General features: G+C 45.9%; 1 protein-coding gene across 1 annotated transcript in view; it reads left to right on the forward strand.

Moving 5' to 3' along the window:
- Positions 1-2,215: 2,215 nt before the first annotated feature.
- The window catches only part of sgip1a (SH3GL interacting endocytic adaptor 1a), a gene marked incomplete at its 5' end in the record, with an annotated part of 71,644 nt that continues 46,971 nt past the window's right edge, over positions 2,216-26,888 (forward strand). Inside the window, 2 exons of the mRNA XM_079998033.1 lie at positions 2,216-2,258; positions 6,447-6,491. Of these exons, the coding sequence (XP_079854159.1) occupies positions 2,216-2,258; positions 6,447-6,491 (88 nt within the window). The remainder of the gene's footprint in view (positions 2,259-6,446; positions 6,492-26,888) is intronic.

Here is a 26,888-nt window from a genome sequence, read left to right on the forward strand (position 1 = left end):
ACAATTAGGCCTTATCACCCTGCATGCCTTTTCCCCAGTGTTGAATGGAATGTTGTTTTGGTCTGGCTGTCGTGTGTGTGTGAGTGTGTGTGTGTGCTTAATGACTTCTGCCTAATCATTTTCCTTATCGGGGATGATGGGGAAAGACATGAGGTTACAGGAGATGATACGTGTGTGCTGCATGGGCCAATTTTTTACAATTCGAGTAGCATTGGAATTTGGGCCCATCGTTTGACAGCTCTACACAATATTAAGTATGTATATATGACAAAATCTGCTCACAAAGTCAAAGTCCAGTGCAAAATCTCCACCTGGGATGCAATGGGGTTGTATTTTGTGTTGTAACGTCAAGGTTATTAGATCAAATCACAAGTTATAAGAAACTCGGGGGGAAAGAATTGTGCAATGCAGGATCAAGTTGAATACATCATCGTCTTTACGCGGAGCAGACAAAAAAAACAACCCACGTTCTGTTGAATATCCACAGAACCGAAACGTCCGATCTTACTCAAGAAAAAGATTTTCCGCTCTTGATTTGTCATTTGTTGTATGGGCCCGCCCCGGTGCTCGCTGGTGTCTCACACAAGGCAGCCCCCTCTGTGGGGAAATGGGTCGGACAAAAGTAGAACACATTGACGGATAACCTGCACTCGGGCCGGAGTGTCCCCTTCACATCTTATCCAACACTACAAAAAGGTCATTGACTGCTGGCCGCTAACTGGGTCCTCGTGACTTGACTATATCCGCAAAATATTAGACCGATGATCCATTTATCCATTGACGTGTCTTGTTTGTCTGCCTCTCTACCTGTCTGCCTTTCTGTCTCTTATCTGTGGCTGGTAGTGCAGTTGCACGAAACTGCAGGCAGACGTCACAGGAGTCTTGACGAGCCAAGAGCGACACTGCCCCCCACCGGAGAGAGTTTGAGCAAAGGTGGAGGAGAAAGTAGGTCAGACGAGAAGGGGGTGGAGGAGACAGACAGAAAGAAAGCCAGAAACGGAAAGGAAGTGAGGGTGAGAGGTTCAGAGCAGCAGTGTGGGGAGAGATGATTTCAGCCTAGTTTTAACCACGGCACATTTCAAAATAAACGTGTCCGCTCCACTCGAGTGCCGGCTCTTCCGTAAGGGGCATCTGTCTGACATGTTTAAGAAGTTACAACATTGGCAACCTGAGTCCTCCCCTGAATAGTAATTGCGTCTGCCTAAATGCCAACGAGACGCGCTGGTCCTTGAAGTGTATGTTTTGCTGAGATAAGGGTCTGGGGAAAGGTGCGGTACTCGGCTCAAATGAGAGAATCAATTGAAATTAAATGTCAGTGTCATTGGTATCAATGCTTTAGCCGTTATGTTAAAGCCTGACAGCTTACTAAGCCTCTCTGGGACAGTCACGGCTAATAATGCGATTAGTTTATTTTTTTTTTGTGGGATCTCAATATGTAATCTTTTTTCCTCTGGATCACTCTACTGTGAGTGTCCCATATAACTGTTAAGACACATGGCACAATAGACTGGGGACTGACCTGCAAGCTGCTTTAAAGTCACATTTTACTCTTATATTGGACCTCATTTTCTGTTTTGTGACTTGAGATCAGATTTGCAGCACCACTGTATTCGCATGTTATTGGTGATGAGGTCATTGTGGAACTTTTTGCCATTAAATAAAAGCACAATGCAAAAAAGCAGCCAGCAGATAGCGCCAACAGCACACGCTAGCCTTTCCTCTCATAGAATGCGGGTCCTTACTCTTCCTATTTAACATAACTTTTATTCCTTATACTTTATTCACTTATTATCCTGGTGAATTGATGCATGTCAATTAGAATTTAACTGGAAGAGGTAAGATGATACCAGTTTGGTATTAAGAAATATACAGTGAAAGATGTGGATGTTCCCCCGTCTCATCGAGGTTGAAATTCCGGAATGAAAGTTCTATAAAACCTGTAACCAATTACATATGCACACTGCAGTGAATTGAAAATTGGGACATTGTCACCTTGACCGTACAACTGCTCTGGTCTCATCTGCCTGCGCCACATGACTAATCCTTACAGGATCTATGTACTGTATGTACCTGCGGACACGCCTCCTCTGAGCAGCTCAGTCCGTCATTTTTTTTTGCCTCTCTCGCTCGCTCTCTCCCAGCAGTCTACCGTCTTCCCCAATCACTGTCCGTCCGTCCCCCCCCTCTGGAGCGGGGTTCATGGAGGAGGCTGTAGATGGCTGAGGAGCTGTGCACCGGCTGGTTTCGCATCATTGCAGGTAGGAGAACAAAACCTCTCCTCTGTTGCAACCTTTACCGGCAGGAGTTGAATCCTGGAATCAAGTATTTTGTCATTACCGATCATTGCCATCGTTTTTGGATGTCTTTGTTGCATGTATGTCTGCAGCTATTGGCTTTAGCTTGTCTGCTGTGCTGGCTTTTATTTGTATGCTGGTGCATGATTTGGTGTGTGGTTCAATTTGTGTGCACCTTGTCATTGAAACTGTCTGCGCAGGTGTGGGTTTTGTGCAGTGCTTTGTGCCCTGTGTCCTCATGAAATGAGAACAGATCGCTCCTGTCACCGACATAGAGTGTGAGAAACCCAAGACAGAAGTAGAAACAGAGGAGAGAACAGAGCCAGAGAAGAGAAAAGGGGGAGGTGTAGGGTAAGGACACATAGAACTTGTGTGTTTCACTTGCTTATATCTCTCTGTCTGACCTTCCTACCTCCTCTAGGATCATCTATCTATAGACACGGGCTTTTTTCTTCGCCCTTAACAAAATGTCCACACTAAATGTCTGCTGGGATCAGCCGCTACTCTGGATTCTTTAACCCCTAGGCCACCCATTTTGTTCCTATCTTCTCTTTTCTGGTGGCTAAAATAGTCAATTTGTTTTCGTCACTTGGGTTCAGTTATGAGGACCTGGTGCTGGTAATCTTCATTAAATACTAGACTCCCATTGGTCATGTCAAAGAGTACAATGTCACACATGAACATCAGTGGGTTAAAGGGATCAGTTATCTCATGAGAACATAATGATCCGTTCATAACAACTCAAAATCAGCTCATCGTGACCAAAATTGCAGCCGTCAAGGCTTGACAGTACTTGTATGTAGGCCAAATATTTGGTGCATCCAGCGCTCGCTGTAGAGAGCGCCTCTTTATTAGAGAATAGAGAATTATTTTTCTTTATTAGAGAATGTCTCTTTATTCATGCCAGTCCAAGTCGTCAGCTCTAAAACACGGCTTATGGAGCTTGAGGTTGTTTTAACCGAATTCAACCCCTCTCCCCTCCCGCACTGCTTCTCACTAGCTGGCATGATCCACAATGACACCTGTACCCTTTTTTTGTAGTATCTGACATATTATGCACAGAAGAAACTCTCATACTCATACTATGTTAGATACTACAAAAAGGGTACAGAAAGGCATCTCACTGCAAAGAGCCTCACATCCAATGTGGATGTTAAAAAAAAAAAAAAAAAAAGAAAGACCAGATTGTTAATAGAAAACCATGTAGTCATATTATGTTATGTTGCTCAAAAGCCTCAGGTTGGCCATCTCTGGTATAGATGGTAAACTATTATTTCCTTGAGTGCATTGTAGAGGAAAGTAGTAAGCCCACTACAGCTCCATGTAGTAAGCCCACTCCAGCTCCATTCAGGGCAGTGCAGTCAATCAGTGTTTTGCAGATTGCACAGTTTCTTCACAACAAGGAGGTTCTCCACAAGTTGAAACCTGACGGGGACTGAGTTGGTCAACTACTACTTCCATTGGACTGAGGCACCCAGGCCTCCGAACTTGAGTTTCTCCATGAAATAATAGAGCTGGACTATGGCAGTCTACTGTTCCTAATACTGTAGTTCAAATGGATTAAAATGTAATGGTTCAAATGTACAGGAGAAAGTCTTGCTGCATTCTTTAGTCTTAATCCTGATTCTGAACACTAGATGGCAGTAGAGGAGAATTCTGAACAAATACTCTGAATAAATTATCCTTCAGCTTAGAAAGGTGAGAGAGTTTACATAGAGGAGATTGGGAAGAAAAGAAGACAGGCAGGGGTGAGAGGAATTATCGAGAAAATGGACAAAGGGCAGAGAGCCCAAAGAGAGGAGGGATGCCAGTGAATGATACTAGTCAGTGGGTGAGTGAGTTAGGTAGAGTCAGGGGTTGAGGGGGTGACCCCCCTCTCCAGGAGCATCTGCTGGGTGTTGAGGAGGGAGATGAAGGGATGAAAAGAGGGAGGCGGGAAATGACAGAATGAAGCACATGGGCCCTGAAACAAAACCCAACTGTGTATATAGAGCTGCATGGCAGCAATGGACTAGGTTCCACTGAATGACAAGGAATAAATTAAATTAGCGGCATTGTGCGCTGTATGTCCAGCTACACGTTTGTAACACTTTAAAGCATGAGCCTTAGACTGAAAGTGCTTATTATAGTGGCCACTGTGGGCCAAGAGGCTGGAACTGAAATGGATGGAACCGTGCCTCTGTGGACCAATCTTTGACCAATCCCTACGTTGTTTTTTTTTAAACTATGTTTATGTGTATCCCGTGGACCTAAATTAGAATTAAAAATTATAAATGGCGGGAATAAATTATAGGCGGACATTATAGGTCCCAATTCCAAAATTGTTCAGAATGTCCAGCTGCGACATATAGATGTGTTTCAAGTTTCACTTTGCTAGGCCAAACATAGTAGCAGCAATGAGCATTTGACTCAGAATGTGTGTTATAGCGCGCCCTATGGATGGATCTGTGTCATCGTTTATGGCCAGGTTACGCACGGCCGGGACTATGTGGCTGCCGAAATGGACAAAAAGTTACCAGTCATTGAACAAAATACAGAAAAAAAAATCAATAATAATAATAGAAATTCCATCAATTACAGTCGCTTTCCCTGCGGTGGAGTAGAACCCTAACGGTAGCGTTAATGGGGGGGCAAAACAAGTAAATAAATGGGTGTGAGGTGACGGATGTGGGGAGGAAATGCAAAGCAGCGATTAAGAGAGAGAGACATGCATTCTCACATGGCCCTCAGCATGACTGTGAGAGTGCACGCTGCATGGCACGGCTCCCGTTTACTGCATGACTCACTCAGGCACGCTGACCGCGCCAAACACCACATATACACTGTACATGTATCATCAGGATGGCTTTACACTTCATTGGCAGTTTGTTTGCGTCGCGTAGGTAATCTCTTTTGGTTCATCCCATTTATTTTGGCTGTAGAAACTCAAGGGTCCATCTGTCCTTGTGCAGCCCAGTCTTTCCTCTCTTAGTGGTCATCCCTCAGTGGCCTTTGGCTCCCATCCTTATTTAATATTAATCTCACACACACAGACACTCTCTTTGGGGGCAGTCTGTTCTGAGCTCCACCCACTTGGAGGGTGTAGTCATGCGGGGCGCTAACGTCACACTGATCAATTGGATGGGGCTGTTGTGTGTGTGTGTGTGTGGGGGGGGGGGGGTGGAGAGAGCGAGAGAGCGAGAGAGAGACAGCCCCACAGTGCCTATAAAGGAGCACAGTCATTCTGCACAGAGAGAGGACTTTAGTGGCTGCAGGGGTACATGTGTTGTGTTTGTGTGTACATGTTTTGCATGTGTTTTTTCCTTTTTTGTGCAAGTGCACGTGGAAAGGGTTTTGTGCACAACGTTTCTGCCAGCATGTGACTGCAGTACAGGCTGCCACTCACACCTGCACTGTCTCGTCTACAAGCTAATAGTTCATGTAATTTCCCCTCGGCAGGGTGGGCGCTGCAGTGATACGAGGGTGGTGTGGTGTGTGTGTATTAATACTGTTGTGCGCCTCTATTCCTATGTAGGACCATGGTTTTATATATAAGAGAGGGGGTGGGGGGGTTACCAGTCTAGCGTTCTCTCAGGCTGTAGTGTCAGGAGATTTAAGCTGCAAGCCATGTGACTCAACAAAGCTCCAGAGATTGGCCGAGGCTGGCTGTGACCTCAGCAAGCTCCCCCCCCCACACACACACACACAAACACAAATGTCTCTTACGCTATCACGCTCTCTCTCTCTCGCTCCCTCTCCCTCTCCACCCCTCCCCTTTTTCTCTGGGAATTTTTTATTTTTTTTTTCCATCTTCCCTCAGCATCCCGGGCTGGAGGTGGAGGTTGGAGCCGCAGTAGCAGCAGTGGTCGCTGTAGCAGCATCCATGGCTTAAGCCCCGCCGCTGATCAGCAGCGAGCCCTGCCAGCTCCCCCTCACCCCTCCTCCCGTCTCTCTCTCTCTGTCTGTCTCTCTCTCTTTCTGTCTCTCTCCCTGGGCTATCTGACAGGCGACGTCTGGGGGTGTTGGAGGTTTGCAGTGATCCAGGGCGTTAGCCACACACACGCCTGCTCTGCTCTGATCTATTTTACTGTATCTCTCCGGTGTCCATCTAGTAACCAGAGGCTATTGCTTTTGCGCCTCCCCCCCCCCCCACACCTCCTGCTTTCATTCCAGGCTCCTTGGAGATAGAGGAATGCAAATCTGCAACCATGATGGAAGGTAAGAAATCACTCCTTTTTTTACATTTATTCTTTCTCCTTTTCTGTTTTCCAGTTGTGCCTAATCCTCCTTTTTGTCATTGTGTGTGTGTGTGTGTGTGTGTGTGTGTGTGTGTGTGTGTGTGTGTGTGTGTGTGTGTGTGTGTGTGTGTGTGTGTGTGTGTGTGTGTGTGTGTGTGTGTGTGTGTGTGTGTGTTCTGCACCTCCAAATGTCATAAGCGGCTGTGCTATTTTGAGTACATGGATTCTGGTGACTTGCATGTCATTCTGAGGGGAAGGGCACCAACGCAGAATGTCTCTGCACAATAGCAAGGCTAATTGAACCGTGTGCGTGTGTTTTTATGTTTTTTACGCCCCCCCCGACCCCCTGTCGTAAAGGATTATTTGGATTTATTGTGCAGGAGGGCTTATGTGCCCAGCTGGTTAGCACTAGTATAAATTCTCTTTTGTATCGTGTACCCTAACCCATGGTGACACACACACTCACAGCACACACACAGTAGGTTATGCATCTGTGTTTGCTCATGCTGCAATAATGATTTCAGAAGCACCAGCACTGTGCGGTGTATCGTTTGTGCATCGACTGTACGGACCTGTGTTTGTACACCCATTGCTCGATTTATCCAGTGCTGGTGGCTGGTGGAAAACAAACAAAAAAAAAGGTTTCTTGTAGGTTTCAGTATAGTGTCCCTTTAATTGCTGACATCATCAGGGGCAGGCCAGAGATAGAGGGATGACTCCATATCTCTGCAGCTGGCAACCAGAGGTCTCTATCCTTCTATTCATTTATTCATCCACCCGTACCGGTGTTCCATCTGCCGTTTTATTTTTTACCATATTTTCTATATTTTTACCATGGATGAGTCTTTAGACAAAGCTAGTCAAAATGGACTGGTTTGTTCAAGGTTGCCACATCCCAGAAATACATTTGTCGATTAATGTTCCTTCAGCTTGTTATAAATATAACGTAAGATGTAAGAAACCAATATTTGAGGAATATAATCTGTTGGTCAGTTATTCTATAAAATAAGTTTCCACACAGTAACGCCCATCTGTATCTTTGGTTTGATGTCTGATGATCAGTGTTTCGACAGGGATGACCTTCTTGCTGCTCGTCCCCTAGTTTTGGCTTTTGGTGAACTGACACCAGAGCAGACACTGCCAGGAGTGATGTTTGATAGTGGCATTGAGCAGTGTCTCCATGGTGCAGGAAGAGCAGTAGGCAGGCACCCAGCCATTGATTCTGGGACATAAGCAACTTTCGGTTGTGATTTGCTAGCAGCTCCATTGTCTGGACACTGCCATAATGTCTCTTTTTTTCGTACATCCCTTATTGAATTAAATGAAATGGTTACTAAAGTAAATTAACCAAATACATGGGTATTTCAATGAGTCTATACTACATATTGGCAAATATGTGTATACTGTATGTTAAAAAAAACAGAACCCCAAAAAAAAAGGATTTCTTGGAAATAAGTTAAATTGTGTGTGTGTGTGTGTGTGTGTGTGTGTGTGTGTGTGTGTGTGTGTGTGTGTGTGTGTGTGTGTGTGTGTGTGTGTGTGTGTGTGTGTGTGTGTGTGTGTGTGTGTGTGTGTGTGTGTGTCAATTAGACACACACACATACCCTCAGCATTTAGATAACACCATGTGAACTGATACAGCTATTTTCATCGGTAATTACAGGGACACCAGTGATACAAGCTCTCTGACATTTTTGGATCAATGCTAGTCAGGCTGATCGCTGAACAGAAATTAAAGGCAACAGGCTACAGCTACTGATTTTTGATCAATGAAATCCCCTGTGCTCTGTCGCTGTCTAGTTGGCTTGCATAGATGCAAGACACTGCTATGTGTAATAAATATGCTTCCATAAGGTGATGATGACACTGATTATCAATTACTAGTAGTTGGGATTGGGTTTTCAGTCTCTGTTCACAATTCTTCCACTGCTGTGCCTTTCAGGCTGTTGGTCCAAGGCTTCTCCTCGCTACAACATACGGCTTGAAGTATGTGGACAGGATTGAAAAATGGCAAGTCCATTTTTACATTATGGAGTTGGCCCTCTCTTTGGGCCTACAATAGCCTCCATTCTTTTGGGACACTTTTGCACTAGATGTTGGAACGTTGTGCAAGGGCCATACAGAAAAACGGCTTCAGCAAATTTTGACACATAGTTGAGTAACCATTGTGAACCGCTGAGTGTCAGTACATAAACATTTCCCTTCACTGGCACAAAGGGGTCCATCCTGAACCATGAAAAACAGACCCAGACCATTATTCCTCTTCCAACAAAGTTGGCACTGTGCATGGGGGCAGGTTGCCTTCTGTTGCATCTGCCAAACTCAGATGGTGAAGCCAGATGGTTAAGTGTGATTCATCATTCCAGAGAACGTGTTTGCATTGCTCCAAAGCTTTACACCACTGCGGCTGCCGCTGCTCAGCCATGAAACCCGGTTCCCTGGAACTCCTGGTGATCCGTTCCGGTGCTGATGTTGCTTCCAGAGCCGGCTCTGTCGTGAGAGATGGCGGCACCTTTGATACCCCTTTAATCTGTGAGCAGTGAAAGGCTTTGCACTGGAGCCATTGGTGCTTCTACTTTCATTTTATTGTCAATATGGAAGGTTGGTTGCAATACGAATCATTCATCTCTTTCCTCCATGTACCCTCCCATTTGGGTCATAACCGCATTAAATCACTGTTTCTAATTCTACAGTACAGTGTTAGCTTAACGTCCTAATATTATTCATGCACGATTGCATGGTGGCAATGATCTGTCCGCCACTAGTTTCTAATCAGAGGCGTAACAGAGGATTTCTAAGTGAATTCTTATCCGACGGCTTTCACAGTTGGTATTACAGGAATATGCACACACACACACACACACACACACACCAGTTTAGTGTGAAAGATTTTGAGTCATTTTGTCCAGGAGAGTGATTTTGATGAGCTTCGTCTCCTTTTTCGCCTCTGCCCCCTCCCCTCCTCTGCGCAGTGTGCTACCCTGCATGTGCCATGAGTCAGGTGTTAGGTAACAGCAGGGAAAAAAGTGACAATCCGTAAATAGCATCCCTTCCATTAGATTGGCTCGTCCAGGCTTAGCATGGACTGTGTGAAGGCGGGATTACAGTCAGGTGTTAAAATTGGACACTAATCCCAGTTGGTGTTACTCCGTAAAGCCCTTTGGCGTGGCCAGCGTGTTGACCCTGGGTAGAAATTGATGTAGGGTGTTTTTCTAATAAAGGATGGAAGGAAGCAAGAAGGAAAGAAAAAGAATCTCAAGGTTTCTTGAGTTTCAGTTTGTCATGGTGAATTTAAAGGATTGAGATTATAATAAAGGATGCCGGGGTTCTATGCCCTCTCCTGCATGGTGCTCTTTCCGCTGGTGGTTTTCTCAGTTTGTCTCCAGTTAACCATGCTGGCAGTTCAGAGGATGCTGGTGGCCATTGGATTTCCAACCTAGGAATTACAATGAGGACATTACCGGCAATTGTGGATTGTCCTAGTTGTTGCTTACAGTGTTTTTTTTTTTTTTTTGTTTTTTGTTTTTTTTGAATAGACAATCATTTCCCCTAATTTCTTAATAAAGCAATTCAGTAATTATGCCACAGCTTGAGCGGCGTCCATTAGTGCTGCCTCCAATCCATTGAAGTCAGTGACTGCACTTTACTTTCCCTGCTAATGTGTAGCAGGCTAAATCTCGGCTGTGTTCTATAGGTAGACCCTTTGCTTCGTGCCAGTCAGTCAACCTTAGTTAAAGTATTTTCTGGAATGTTACCTGGTGAAGTTCAATAAGGACATGTACAGCATCCCTGTGTGCTGGCTTTACTACTGCCCCTGGGTGTAATCAGATGTCTTTTTTTATGTTTAACAAGTTAACTGTTATGTTGCTTTACCAATTGCATTTTTCAATTTGTAATGATATGTTTGCTTTATTAGATTAAAATTTCCCTCTTGGTAAAGTTTCTGTTGTTCAATGTTATAGTTGATTGTTAAGGGCTCAGAGGGTGTTTCTCACCATACAGGTCTTGGTTTTCACCATAGTGTACGTTTCTGTTAAAACGCAAGATAAAGTGATTTTTTTTTTTCTCTCTCTCTAGATCTAGACCTAAAAGATAAAACCTGCCCTTTGCACTTTGAGGGCAATTTGAGGGCATTCCAAACCAGACAGCATACCTAATGTGATGAAAGGGGTTATAGGGACCCCCTTGCATCTCTGTTATGTAACCCTGTAAACTGCAGCCCTTGTAAACATGCACAGTAAATCATGGTTATTGGACTCATACTTGCATGCATACTTTGTACAGAGGTCTCAGACTATACTACAGTACTTTGCAGGTGGTTATATAACATAATGTGTGTTGAGCTGTCAGCCAACAGGTCAATCGACATGTAGAGGCAGAGACAGATTGAGGGAGACGCAGAGTGCCGTTAGGAGATATGTCGGTAGTGCTGGGATGTTCTCTGGAGATGCATCTGCCCTGAAGCTAAATGGCAGGCTCTGGTTTTACCAATAGCTGCTTTTCCACGAAAGTACCGGAACTAAACGAGCCACTAAACCATTCAGGCCCAGGAACGTTCCGAAATGGGGACCACCGGTCCTTCAAAGGGTTCTTGGAGGAGGTGAAAAAACGTACGACTGTTTGATACGTTACGTCTGCAGGCACTGGTCACAAAGCACAAGTCCAGCTCTTCTTAACATAGTTCCAGACTACCACCATTTAGTTGCATTTTGCGACCATTTTTGGAGACGGTGCTTCTAAAGTTTTTAAGTAGCGCGACTTGCAAATATGCCTTTTTTCTTTGATCATCATATATCAGGAGTCACTAAGAAAGTGTCCCCATTTCATACCCCACTGCAAGTTAGAGAGAGAGAGAGACAGAGAGAGAGAGAGAAAGAGACAGAGAGAGAGAGAGAGAGCAAGAGCGCTTGCTGAGGTCACAGCAAGTGGGATGGGACTACTACAGGAAAATCCCTCACTGTCACATTGGTCAGTCAGAGCATGGTTCTCAATAAAAGCCCTATAGGCAACTGGCAGTGAAGCAGGAACTTCATGCACCAACCTGTGCAGCAGTCAGCCCTGTCAAGTCCATTACCTCGGTCCGCAGCAAAAACAGCTGCTTGTCATAAGAGAGGCCCCGCCCGCCTCAGCAGCACCTTCGCTTTGTCCAGCCAACACAGTCCACAACCGTACAACGGCCTCTGCGCCGTTTGGAGGTGGAATGCCGCGACCTTGGATGCAATGTCAATGAGGCCTTGACCCCCTCCTGGACTGGCAAATAGAGGGCTGCAGTGCTGACCGGACCAGAAAAAGTTGACAACTGTAGGACAACTGGGGTAGCAGCCACCTGGAGGTAGCAGACTGTTCCACCTGGACAGTCTGGCACACACCTTCTCCACCACACCAGTCCAGTTCTGCATCTGGTACTGCTCCGAGCCTTAAAACACCCCCAAAACCTTCATTCCTCTCATTTCCCACCTCAGGCCCCCTGGTAGCTCAGGCGGCGTCTTCCCCTCCCACCTCCCCACCTGCAAGGCCTCACTATTCTCCCAGTTTACCTTAGCAGATGAGGCCGTCTGATACATCCCCAAGCAAGCCACCAAAGGACGTCCTCCTGGTCGGTGACAAAAACATTGAGATCGTCCGCGTAAGCTTCGACGACCAGCAGTGGCCACTGTGGGAGAGTCCACTCAGCCTGTTCCTTAAAGTGTGCAGAAGAGGTTCTATAGCAAGGGAGTAGAGCTGGCCAGAAATGGGGCAGCCCTGCCTTATCCCTCTCTCTACAGGGAGTGGACAGCTCAACCCCCCGCACACCTTGATCAGGAGCTGCACATAGTTAAGAAACCCTTCCCCGAACCCAAATGCCTTTTAAGGTCGAAAACAGAAAGCCGTGGTCCACAATATCGAAAGCCTTCTCCTGGTTAAGGGATAAGACACACACATCGATGTTATTGAAATTACACAGATCAAACAAATCCCTAAATTGTCCTTAATAGATCTGCCCGGCACGTAGTAAGACTGGTCCTTGGAAATCAACAGCCCTAAAACTCCCTTCAGCCTATTGGCCAGGACGTTCGAGAAGAAAGGCTCTCTAGTTTTTGAGCAAGGCCAAGTCCCCTTTCTTGGGTATGAGAGATAGGGCTGCTCGCCGAGAGGAAACTGGTAGTGTACCAGTTCGCAGTGACTCCAGCAGCACCCAGTGTAGATCTCCCTCTAACAGGCCCCAGAAATGCTTGTAGAGCTCTGGAGGCAGACAGTCTATCCCAGGAGCGCGCCCAGTCGCCAGCTGGTCCACAACAGAGGTGAGCTCCTCCATTCAAATGGTAGCGTCCAAGGCATCCCGCCCCCTGAAGGGGGCTGCCTCGGCTGAATAGGGTGGTGTAGAAGGCCACTGCATACGCCCTCATCTCCGCTGGGCAGGTGGTCACCCTGCCAGCCGGGAGACGGAGACAGGCCAACTGTCTGGACTGCAGAACTGTCTTCTACAAGTTGAAAAAATTGGAGCTGGGGGTGTCCATATCCCTGATGCCGATGTACTGAGCCCTGACCATGGCACCCCGTATTCTCTCCTGCAGCCTCCCACCCACAGGGGCACTGCCACAAAGGAGGCCACCCTCAATGTCCCTGATCTCCTGCTCCAGGGTGTTTATAGTCTCCCTAACCCTGCGGGTGGAGTGAGCATAGTACCATTAGCAGAAGACACGGATCTGTGCTTTGCCTAGCTCCCACAACTGACCCAAGAAGCTGAAGGCCCCCTTCCTGCTCCCCCAGCCCTCCCAGAATGATTTCAAACTACTACAGAATGTGGCGACGAGCAGCAACTTTACATTAAAATGCCAATAAGAAGAATGCCTGGTGCCGGGTGCAGGGCATAGCTCCAGAGTGACAAGGTGATGATCCTTGAAACCCACAGGGTGAATGGAACTGCTTAGCAACCGGGAACTGAGTGTGTGTGATACGTAAAGCCTGTCAAGCCGAGCCACACTGACCCTACCGTCTGAAACCCTCACCCATGTGTACTGTCTGTCTGACGCATGTTTCGTCCTCCATGTGTCTATGAGGTCATGTCAAGCAGTGAGGTAAGACAGACAAGTAGAAGAAACCCTGTTGGGTTCCTCACCGGTCCAATCCAGACCGTAGTCCAGAGAGAGAGAGAGAGAGAGAGAGAGAGAGAGAATTCCTTATGTAAAAATAAAAGCACTAAAATAGTTTTACTACAATAAATGTTAAATGAGTTGTAGAGTTGTGTGGACACATCACTTATCAATAGGTTTGTGTCCAAGAGTTTGCCGCTTCAAAACAGAAGCTGTTACACAAATGCATCAGCAGATCAACATGGTGCTTGTATGGAAGTTAAATACCTACTTGTGTTTGCGTGCGTGCCGGCTTTTCTCTTGTGTTCAGCTGCTGTTGTGTGTGTGTGTGTGTGTCTGAGACACTGTCCGTGAAGAGAGCAAAGAGGAAGAGCTCATTGTTGGACACTCCGCAGTAGAATAGGTCCTTTGTGTTCGTGTTTGACAATAACTTTGAGAGAGACCCAAATTAACTTTGGCCACAACAAACACACACAGGGACAGAGGCCGAGACAGGGAAATGAGAGGACATTGCACTTTGGACAAAATGCTCTTTTTTAAAAATATATATATCTTTATGTTGTTATTGCCCTTCCTGTTTGCATCTCTGACAGGGCTCATTCAGTTGTGTGTGCTTGGCCAAAATCAAGAGTTTATTTTTGCAGCTCCTCATAGTCATACATGCAGCAGCTTATGTGATGTTGTGCCTCACGGGCTAACACATATAAACATGTGCTTGCGAGGGGGTAAGTGGGGGATGTCTGAAGTCTCACATGTCACTATCTAGATATCTCTGAAAATGTTAAATGCCTTCCTTGTTAAATAAATAGGAAATGCCAAAGGCCACGAAAAGCCTAGAGGGAAATACGGCAGGTTATTTGGAATCCAAATAGAGGTTTCTAACTCATGGTTCGAGGAAAACGTAGGCAAGCATGTGTGTTGCTTCAGTAGCAACCGTGTTATCTGGAATTTTAGACAGAGCCACCCAAATACGATTAATGTTTAAAAACAATAAATGTGTTTCAGAAACTCATGGTCAGTGTCAACCATCAGACGCTGGTGGGTGCTTGTGTTTTGACTGGAGACAATAAAAAGTTTTAAGTGTTTATACAGTATGACATTTATCTTTAGGGGTGCAACGGATTACATAACTCACAGTTCGGATCGTATCACGGCTTTGAGTCACAACTCATTTTTAGGACCAGCAAAAAAAAAAAAAAAAAAGCAAGCAACCAGCATCATGTTCAATTCCTCACGTATTTAACCAAATTTCATGAAAATCAGTCCGAGTTTCCATCAGAAATAATTGGTGGCAGTCAACGTGTCGTGGAAGAGTTCAATTTCCCGGATAAATGGGAGACATTCCGGTAAAATATTGTTCAAAAACAACTGATAAGCAGGCTATAGAAAGAATGACATCATCAAGGCATGTAGATGTATAATATTTTTCATTTCAATATAATAACATTTTGATCAAATCAAAAACAAAATTAATTTGGCAAATAGATCTAAATAAATGATAAAGTTTGTGGTGTTGTCCGTCTTCGTCGGGATGTCCTGGATATTCACCGCTTTAGGTCGACGTTATATCCAAAAAACACCAAACTATGGATGTATGTGTCCCAGCGATACATCATCTTTCTGTTTCTCCTCAGAGTTGTAGATGCTGCAGCTCCGTTTCTGCTGTGTTTACAAGCGCCACCTGTCCACGAGGGAGGGGGCGGGGCTTAGTTCTATATCGACAGACGTGATTGGTCAGAGGTGAAGCTTTCACATCAGATTTAGGTCGTCCAAACTGATTGACTTCCAGTTGCAACTTCCTGAGCGTAGAAATGAACAGATCTGCAGACACTCTTATCAAAATGATCCACCCCACACTAATTCAAGTTGTGCTTGGAGGGAATTATTTTCACCGGACATTATGACCGGAGAGATTTAATGATGGATTTTATGTGGAACTTCAACAGATTTCTCCGGTCAAAAACCAGCAATTACCAGATAATGGAAACGCTGAAATCGGTTCAGAATTAAGTGAGTTACAGTCAGTCTTGTCAAGAAGTCTGCATCTCTGGATATGCATCATATTTCTTTACTCGCAGATCTTGAGCGCTCCAATATGGCGGATGTGCAGACGCATAGCGGGCACATACAGCAGCTCATTCACGACACGTGAATGAGCTGCTGAGTATTATCATTGCGCTTCAGAGTAAATAACGCCGGCAGCAACTCTGCATCGAGATGGCAGCAAAACTTTTTCACTATGATGGTTAAATTCTGCAATTAATCCATAGTTCACATGCGTGCCGAACGATGGGGGTGGGGGGTGTTATTTTGTTGACTTTATGTCGGTCTGTCTTGTCCTGTTCAGGATACGATCAGGTCACAGACTAGATCCTCTCTCAAAGCCCATGACATTGGATTAGGTGTCTCTCACTTTCTCTGTCTGTCTCACCCTCTCCTGCCTCTCTCCTTTTTCTTAGTTTCCCTCTCTTTTTACCGCCCGCTTCTTTTCAAATAGGTGCATGGAAACATATTCATGTGACTGTTCGTACGATGGCTTCTCTGACAGCAGAGACGGGGCCCACGTTACTCGAGAGTCATTGGAAGAGCCCAGTATGAGAATGAGACAAGCAGGCTGAGAAGCCCGGGGGATAAAAAGGTTAAGAGTCTGGGAGATGGCTAAAGGGGGCAGCGAGAGGAGTGAGCAAACCGAGTTGTGGAGTCTAGAGTGAGGGAGCAGCGCCAGTCCTGACCTCCCTGAGGTCCGAGGCAAAATTCTGCTCAGGGGCTCTCCTACCTGACCCATGAGCCATGTAAACCATTTGCCATTGCCACACAGTCATATCTGACACTAGTGATGTGCGCGATTAGTCATTTAAATGTTGCAACCCTCGCAAGTTGGCACCAGAAATACTGTTGTTAAACTTATTATTTTTTCTATGTTCACATTTAAATTACATATTGACATAATTTGCACCATAATGTCATGTCTTCCGAGTCAAATGTTGCTTTATAAAAAATGACAATTGAAGGCTATTGAAAAATGTAATTAACGGTTTCAAATGGCTCTTATATGCAATATTTTTTCGGACAATGATTAACTTTATAGATTACATTGTGCTAAATGTTTTCGACTGTTTTCTGAGTGTTTTCTTACTTTTAGACTAGTCTACTTGTCTAAGCTTAAACTTCCATTCAAACGTCAGGGAAATTAGTCGTTAGGAACATGCCTGCCTGACACTCTAGTGACCCCACTACAATCCCTCCTGCCTTTAAAACCGTTTGCGCCATCTGTCGTTCTAAGAATAAATAGAGCTATACAGAAAATAGCGAGGTATAAACAAACAATATTTATTGAATTGAATAATTTTCTTGGATCTCACATGGTTCATTTGTGACAAAACCTTGGAATTACATGATCGTTGTCTAATGGGGGAGCTGGATAGGTCCACATGGTGATATGTTGGGGGGGCGAATTACACTACAGCCCTGATATTATTGTAAGGCTGTGAGCAGACAGTGTCAATCAATGCATTAGGGAAAATAGCAACTTTAAATGTAAAAAAGCAAAGTTGCCCAAAAAACTGTGACCCCTGATTTTTATTTTTTTTTCAAGCAACTTCAAAAGAAAAGTTGCGTAAAATAAATTGACTTGGCAACTCTGACACCCACTTTGACACAAGGGGGGAGGCGGGACCCCTGCATAAATAGCCCTACGCAACTTGCCTAGTGAGTGTATAGGGCCGCCCAGCTCTACAAGGGAAAGACATAATGGAAAAAATGGGGGGGGGGGGGCAGAGCCTAAGATGGAAAGAAACAAAGATGGTATCAAGAGCTCCAGAGGGAAATAAATGGCTGGAGGGGATTGGGGAGATTGTAGGATTAGGGGACAGTGATGTGCGGGGCCACCGAAGGGAGGAAAAGAGTGGACAGTGTCATCAGAGTGTCCCTACATGACAAGGCCTGTCTTCTGCCTTCTGTAGAGTCACTTCCTGATCAACCTCCTCGCTGACGTCCTGTCGTCTGATGTTGATGCAAGTTAAGGGTGTCTCGGAAGGGAGCTGCAGATTACCGCTGCTCTTCATTTATTGAGCTGTTATTTACGCACATTTAATTGTTAACAGAAAGGCATTTCTTGTCGCCGCTCCCTGGTGATGGTAGATTGGAGGAGGTGTACGTGCCATACCCAGTTTTAAATTGTTTGTTGTGGGGACTTTAGCATTGCGTTGGTTGAACAGGGAAGTGTTTCACCAAAAGCTCTCTTAACATCAGTGGACCAATTCACTTTGCAAGAAGCAGTCACCAATCTCCTGCTCCTTAAATTGAGAATGGATTTTTCATTTCAAAACCATGACACCATCACAGTCCAAACCACGTCAGCGTTCTCTCCTGTGCCCCCCCCTTCATTTCACCTCCTTGTGCCGGCACATTCCGGGACCTCTCACCTCGTTCCCTTTCTGTCCTTCCCTTCCCTTCTCAGAGTGTCTCTCGTTTCCTTCCTCTCTCCTCTCCTCTCCTCCATGCATGAGTGGGATTAAAGTGTGGGGCTGTGGGGGTAACCTCGGGGAAGTTGGACATGTTTTGTTTATGCATTATTAAGGGCTCCGCTGCGTAATGCGTCCAGTTCCCACACTAAGTGTTAGCGCTTGGCTTCATCTTTTCATTAAATGCAATACAGCAGGGCAACATTAAATCAAATTCATTAGTTGAGTACATTAACAAGAAACTCGTATAGGATTAATTTTGTTTTTCACTCGTGAAGTTTCACGTGAGAAAGTAAAGCCCCAACGGCAGAAACGAGGGCTGGTTACCATTTTCACAGCAGATTGAGCATACATACGTACATACGATTTCCATATTGTGTATTTGTTCTTTGATATTTGTTATTCTATTTTCGAGAACTTCATACCTTTACCTCAGTATATTATAAAATAAGTGTTTTTTTTCTCCACTAGATTTATCTGTAACAGTACAGATCATTTACAGTCATGTACTGGGGGAAAAGGTTTTCTTTTATACAAATATATATATATTATGTCCAGGACTTAAATACTTGAGTTTGTGTTGGACGTAGGTTACATAACTTTTAACCTCACCGGAGTAGTGTTTTCTTAGGGTATTTAACTTCTATACGATGTTAGCGGTTGATACTGACCAGAACTGGAAGCCTTGGGGACCGTGGATTGGTCTCGTACTGGAGATAGACATCGCTGGCTGGCTTGTAGAAAATGTGTATGTACCCTTTCCTGTTTATCTATGAACGTGTCCGGGGCGCTCCGTGCGTGGCGTGGACGCTCGCCAGCACTGTGCAAACAGCTGTCAATTCTAATCGGCCGAGAACGCAGCGGCACGGTGACGGAGGGACACGACCACAGGAAAAGATTAATGCTCTCAGACCGAAAGCAGGAGGGCGGGGGAAGCTGTAGAGAAGATAAGGAGGGTGGACTTCAGCATTAGAGGGGATGCATTGGGATGATGGAGGCGAGGCTAGGGGATGGAGGGATACAGAAAGCAGGAGATGGCTATATGGTCAGAGCGAGAGAGTGACAAATTAAAGGGTTGGTATAAGTGTGATTAAAAAGTGAATCACACTCTGCATGGCTGCAAGTCTCTGTGCAGCTGTGCCGCACACATGTTGAGGCTTACACAGTTTGTCGGTAAGCTGCTGTGTGTGTGTGTGTGTGTGTGTGTGTGTGTGTGTGTGTGTGTGTGTGTGTGTGTGTGTGTGTGTGTGTGTGTGTGTGTGTGTGTGTGTGTGTGTGTGTGTGTGTGTGTGTGTGTGTGTGTGGACACAAGGATCTTCATCTTGCAACGCACCCGGTGATTACACACAATATGTCCTAGACTGAACACAGTAGCTACCTAAGAATTTTTACAGGACCAACTAACTGATTCCTAAAACGTAATGCAGTAAGTTGAATACTATAGAATAAAATAAAAATATATAGAATAGATAAAGGGAATAGGCTTATGTATGTGGGATAGGCTAATTAGGTATATACAGATATGTGCATTAAAGTGGAATGTGAATAAAGTGAGGTAGCGTTTGTGAGATATACAGCACAGTGTACAACAGTAGAGCACAGCAATACGGTAACACCGAACAACCCAGAACAGTGACACAGTATGCGGTACAGTATGCTACATACAGTACAGTAAGGTAGTGGAGCCTATATGTGTGGCTCAGAGAATACCCCTGGTGAGGTCACCAATAACCGTTCATATGGCTTGCGGGAAAAAAGTCAGTCTCTCTGTTCTCGCTGTGTGACTGAAGAGGCGCTTGCCTGACTGCAGCAGCTGGAACAGTCCGTTGTTAGGGTGGTGAGGATCCTTCATGATCGCGGTAGGCCTTCTCATCGCAGTCGGTGATCAGGCCCCTGACAACGGTGTCGTCAGCAAACTTGATGATGGTGTTGGACCTGGACCTGGCCACACAGTAATGTGTGTACAGGGAGTACAGTAGGGGGCTGAGGACGCAGCCCTGTTGGGATCCTGTGTTCAGGGTGAGGGAGCTGGACATGTGCTTCCTCACCCTAACCACCTGGGGCCAGGCTGAGAGGAAGTCCAGGATCCAGGCACACAGCGGAGTATTCAGTCCAAACTCCTTCAGCTTGACAGCGAGTCTGGTGGGGACTATGGTATTGAAAGCTGAACTATAATCGATGAACAGCAATCTCACATAGGCCCCCTTCTGGCCATCCAGGTGTGTGAGCGTGGTGTGCAGTACCTGGGAGACCAGGTCGTCCGTGGATCTGTTCTGCTGGTACGCAAACTGCAACGGGTCCAAGGTGCGGGGGAGGGAGGCGCCGATATAATCCTTAATCAGCCCTTCGAAACACTTCATGACCATCGAGGTGAGGGCCACCGGACGGTAGTCATTCAGACAGGCAGGAGAGGCGATCTTCGGGACAGGAACGACGGTGGACCTCTTAATGCAGGACGGGACCACTGATTCAGCCAGGGCGATGTTGAATGTTGTAGTGAACACCAGGGCTAGCTGGTTAGCACAGGTGTTCAGTACTCGCCCAGATATGCCATCTGGGCCCGCAGCTTTCCTGGTGTTCACCCGCATCAGAGTCCTCCTGACATCATGCTCAGACACTGAGAGTGCGTGCTCATCTCCAGCGTTGTAACTCCAATTAGCTGGCGAGCTAGCGGTGCTGTTGCGAGACTCAAACCGCGCATAAAAGGAGTTCAGTTCGTTGCCAAGGAGGCGTCCACACTCGTGGCTGTGGAGGAGCTGCTCTTGTAGTTTGTTATAGTCCGCAGCTCCTCCCACAAGCGTCTGGTGTCCCGTTGCTCCATCTGTAGCTCCACAGTCTCTCTGTATGTCCGTTTAGCGTCGTTCACCGCCCTCCGCAGATTGTATGACACCGCTTTGTAATTGTCCATATTACCGGATACAAGACCGTGGCTACGATGCTGTCCGCTAACGTAGCCACGAAGCTCACCGCTACGTCCGTAAACTCGCTGACGTCACTTGAACTTGATTGGAACATGTCCCAGTCAACGTCAGTCAGAGCGTCCTGAAGCGCAGCCTCTGATTGGTCCATCCACCGCTTCACTTCCCTCGTCACCACCAATTCTCGAGCGATCAGAGACCTGTAAACGGGAACCAGCGAAATCGTGGCGTGATCTGATTTCCCGAAAGCAGGTAGCGAGACGGTCTTGTATCTGTTCTTGTATGGTGTGTAGCAATGGTCTAAAGTTCTATCTCCCCTGGTGGCACACATGATGTGTTGGTGGAAATTAGGCAGAACTTTTTTAAGGTTCGTCCCGTTAAAGTCCCCAGTCAACACCACAGCCGTGTCGGGATGTTTGTTTTGAAATCCGCACAACGCATCATACAGGTCCGACAGTGCTGTGTCAGTATCCGCTTGCGGTGGGATATAAACGGCTGTAATGATAACTATGCTGAATTCCCGGGAGAGATAAAATGGACGGTATAAGATTGTGAGCTATTCCAGGTTCGGCGAGCCGGAGCGGGAGAGAGTCTTGGTGTTATTGGGCTTACACCAGCGGTTGTTTACCATGAGGCTGACGCCTCCACCTTTGGATTTCCCCGACTTCCCCGATCTGTTGCCTTGGAACACGGAGAAGGACTCAGCTTGACAAATGGCTTCATCCGGAACCAGCGGGTTCAGCCATGTCTCCGTCAGGCAGAGGCCACAGCAGTTTCTCGTGTCCCATTGGAGTTTAATCCTCGCTCGAAGTTCATTCATCTTGTTCTCCAGAGACTGAACATTGGCAAGAGGGATGCTCGCTCGAAGTTCATTCATCTTGTTCTCCAGAGACTGAACATTGGCAAGAGGGATGCTTGGCAGCGTGGACGATAAGGTTGCGTCCTCATTCTGACTCGAATGCTGCCTCGTGTATCACAGTGCTTCCTCCGTGGGCCCGCTCGTAGAACAGCGGCTCCATTTTTGTTGTTGTTGTTGTTGAGCGTGTTGGTGCGTAGAATTTCAGTCAGCCACTCTAGTTCCACGGATAAAAAGTCCCAAAGTTGTTCTTTTAGGGAAGTTTTTAACTCTGTGAGTGCATCCCGGCCATAAGAGATAACTGCCGATGCTTTTTTGGCGGACATTATGATACAAAACGGAAAACAATACTAGAACGTGCAAATGTCGACCGGCGCGCTGGCGCAGGCGACCGCAAAGGGTGGCGCCACTATCGCACTCAACAAATACCTTTTACAAAACATAGTACTACATATTGTGTAGACTATGTTTAAAAGGTTTTTGTGCGTTCAGGAATTTCATTCTGTGTTTATGAATCGCATGCATATAGCGTGTGCATATAGTTATAGCTCAATACAACATTTTTGAAAATACAAACAAGCAACTATAAATATATTTGTTTCAAATTGTATATAATTATATTCACAGGGATTTTTACAGGTTTCTATTATGACATTTCTGACCGAACACTTGTGTACAAAGGTTGGGTTGTTGCAAATTAGGCCTGGGGCCAATTTACGATTAAATCGTAAATTGGCCCAGGATGGTTATCCTCACCATCCATGGCTATATATTGACATTGATGACCAATGTTTTCTCTTTTGTTTTTTTTATCTGCCAGGAGAAATCTGAGAATTGAAACAGTGTAAATGCAGTTTACCGTGTTCTGAAACTGGAGTGGAGAGGGAGAGAGGGGTGAGGAGGGAGAGGGAGGGAGAGAGGGGCCAAAGGCCCCTCTCCACTCAGAGCTGTCAAGTAACCACTGGTGATCGGGTATCACTTCACCTCTACAGTCCCGTACAGAGACTTTCAGGGGCAGTTGCTAAAAAAAAAAAGAAATGGCACATGGACACTCAGCTCTAGGCATTTTTCCTCTCTGGGCAAATGGTGCAGCACAGCGGAGCTGCTGTGCGCACATCGCAGGTTGACAACGTGCAAGGTTCATGAGGTGTTCCTCATGAATGTCTTGTCTAGACAATCCGCTACCTCAATGTCCATTAACGCCTAAAAAATAGCGCACCTGATAATAAGAGCACAGTGGGGTTTGTTTAGCAGGTGCCTGCCGCTCAATATACAAATATTCTGTTAATTAGAATTTAGCAATATATAATATCATTTTATTCCCTTAATTTCTTACTTGTATGGAAAATGAAAAACGTAAACCTAACTCAGAGAATGGGAGTTTTTTTGTTTCTTCTCCAGACAGCAGTGTGCAGGCTCCTGTGCCTGTCTTTTTATTTTAGATCTATTTATTTTAGTTTGTTTCCTAAATGTATGAAACAACATTTTTAAACACAACTGAGACTTACGAGACTGTCCAAGTCCTTACTCCGTACTCTTTCAAAAATACCTGTGCGAGACGCACATCTCCCCTTTGCTTTCTGTTGTTATGGGACTTAATATGGGTGATGGTGGCGGGAGGTAGAGCGGGTCGTGCAGTAATCCGAGGGTTCCTGGTTCGATCCCCCATTCCTCCTGACAGCATGTCGAAGTGTCCTTGAGCAAGACACTGAACCCTAAAGTGCTCTCGATGAGCTGGTGTGCACCTTGCATGGCTGTCGCTGCCATCAACGTATGAATGTGTGTGTGAATGGGTGAATGTGAGGCATGTAAACAGCTTTGAGTGGTCGCAAGACTGGAAAAGCATTATATAAGATGCAATCTATTTACCATTTAATTTAGTAAAAACTGGATGTTTTTGTGATTAAAGCAAGGAAAACCGGTTTGTCGAACAGTCCAACACTGGAGTGAGGAATCCACTGCCACTTTCCAGGACTGTTTCGAAACCACGGACCATTGATGACGTCCTCCCAAGAGTCAAGGTCAGAACTTTCCCCAACTAGAAGCCCTGGGTTAATGGTGATGTCTGTGCTAAGCTCAGAGCACGGTCCTCTGCCTATAGTTCTGGGGACCTGGAGGCCTTGAGGAAGTCCAGATATGACCTTCGGAAAGCCATCAGAGATGCCAAAAGAGCCTACAGGGACAAGCTGGAGTCAGGCTACCACAGTTCCGACCCCAGACGCATGTGGTGTGGACTGCGCACCATCACAGACTGTAAAGGTAGAAACAGGAGTGATGCCCAGCCAGCCGCCTTTCTTCCCGATGAGCTCAACACCTTCTACTTATGGTTTGGGGCGAGCAGCACCATCCCGGCTGCAAGGCTAGCGGAGGACCAGGATGACTGCACTCTGTTCCTGTCTACGGCTGAGGAGAGCTCTTAAAAGAGTAAACCCTCATAAGTCTCCAGGGCCTGATGGCATTCCAGGCCATATCCTCAGAGCGTGCGCTGACCAGCTGGCGGAGGTATTCACCTCCATATTCAACCTCTCCCTGATCCAGTCGGCAGTCCCCACCTGCTTCAAACAGACAACCATTGTCCCGATACAAAAGAAACAACCCATTACCTGCCTGAATGATCGCCCCGTAGCACTGGCCTCTACCATCATGAACTGCTTCGAGCGGCTGGTCAGAATCCACATCTACTCCTCCCTTCCTGACACCCTGGACACCCTTCAATTTGCATATCGCCCGAACAGATCTACGGACGATGCCATCACCCTGGCAGTGCACACCACGCTCTCCCACCTGGACAAGAGCAACACATACTCGAGGATGCTGTTTGTAGAATACAGCTCAGCATTCAACACAATTGTGCCCGCTAAGCTTGTTCCCAAGCTCTGGATCCTGGGTCTTAACACCTCCCTCTGTAACTGGATCCTGGACTTCCTGACTTCCTGGGGCAGACCCCAGGTGGTGAGAATGGAAATCTCTCCTCCTCTGCACTGACCCTGAGCACCGGAGCCCCACAGGGCTGCATACTCAGTCCCCTCCTGAACGCCCTGTTCACACGACTGTGTGGCCATGCGCAGCACCAACACCATCCTGAAGTTTGCGGACGACACCACCATCCTAGGTCTCATCTCCAACAACGATGAGTCCTCCTACAGAGAGGAGGTCAGCGTCTTGGCAACATGGTGCCAGGATAACAATCTCAACATCTGCAAGACGAGGAGAGAGAGGTTCACGAGGTGTCCACGATCACCCCTTCACCACGAAGAGGTGATCGTGGACTACAGGAAACGACAGCGGGGGGGACACATAGACACATAGACGGAGCTGAAGTGGAGAGAGTCTCCTGCTTCAAGTTCCTCGGTGTGTCCATCAGTGATGACTTCTACTGGTCCAGGCAATCGGACGCGGCAACAAAAACTGCCCGAAAGCGCCTATTCTTCCTGAGGAGACTCAAGAAGTTTGGCACGTCTGTCAGGCCTCTCACCAGCTTCTACCGATGCACCATTGAGAGCATTCTCACTGGCTGCATCACCGCCTGGTACGGCAGCTGCTCCGCTGCTGATCGCAAGGCGCTACAGATGGTGGTGAAGACAGCGGAGTGCATCATTGGTTGCCACCTCTCCTCCCGTGCAAGGCATCTACCACTCACGAGGCCTTAAGAAAGCATCATAAAGGACTACAGCCACCCAGGCTACGGACTGTTCACTTCTGCTGCCATCTGGTAAACGTTACTGGAGCGTACGGGCACGGACTACCAGACTCACAAACAGTTTTTACCATCAGGCCATCAGGCTTCTCAACCTGCAACATCTGTAGTCACCTATGTAAATTAAATGTACATCACCACAAATGTACATTTCCACCAGCACCCCTTCACTTTATATTTATATCCATATCTTGTGCAATAGACTGACCTATTGGAACCTGTTGGAACTGCTACAATGCTACAATTATTTTAGTTTCTGTTTTAGGAGTATTTTTCTTATTTTCATTTTATGTACATACACTGTGACCTCTTGCCCGTATTTGTAACATTGACTCTTACTCTTTTTTTTTTTTTTTTATTCGACTCTTATCTTATTTAAAAAAGAATTATTCCTCCTTATCGTTGCCTTGTTATTTTATCTTTTTATGCCAACTACGCAGTTGTTGCCTGTCATGCCCCAAGAATTTCATTGTACCGAATGACCTTGTGTTGTACTGTACCCTTGACAAATAAAACACTTTGAAACTTTGACCAGATCTGCAAAGCCAAAGTCTTGGTTGCAAGTATGTACTCTGTATTTACAAATTAACCACAGGAGCTCTGCATGTTAGCATGCTATACGTGCTATAACGATTATATTGGGACGGATTAGTCCCATAAATTTTGACAGTCTTCTTGCTGACAACAGAGTTTACAAATGTGAAATGAGACATGTACTCAACTCTCCATCACTATCAAGGGCAGTCTGCAACATTTCTAACAACGGCATAAAATTCCCCAACTTGGATGAAAAGATGCTGGGCCAGTTCTAGTAACTGTTCTATATTTTGTTTGAGCCACTAGGCCGTAAATTCTGAAAAATGTTTTTTTATTTGGGGCAACATCATTTTGGTTGTTTTAATGATTTTGCATCATAATAGGATCAATATCGAAACAGTTATTAATAGTCATTTGTCCTGATGATTTGATAGAATCTACTACTTTTGCTTTTTTCGATTGGGATGTCAAAATTATTTGAACTGTAATATAAATATCTTCTTATGGAGCTGAAGCAATAACATATATAATAATATCTAAAATATGTACTGTAGCAGTAGGACCCCTGATGAATTCCTGCTGAGAAGCACTGTACTTTTTTCTGCTCTAAGATAAATAGCTGTGATTCATTAGTGGGTAGGTAGTAGTTATGTTTTTGTTGATTTAGTAATGGAGCGGAGATATTCAGCCCACCATGCTCGTCAGCAGCTCTGTTCTTTGCTTTAGCATGAGTCAGAGTGTGTGTGTGTGTGTGTGTGTGTGTGTGTGTGTGTGTGTGTGTGTGTGTGTGTGTGTGTGTGTGTGTGTGTGTGTGTGTGTGTGTGTGTGTGTGT

Source organism: Zeus faber (assembly GCF_960531495.2).
Source record: "Zeus faber genome assembly, chromosome: 1".
Lineage (NCBI taxonomy): Eukaryota > Metazoa > Chordata > Actinopteri > Zeiformes > Zeidae > Zeus > Zeus faber.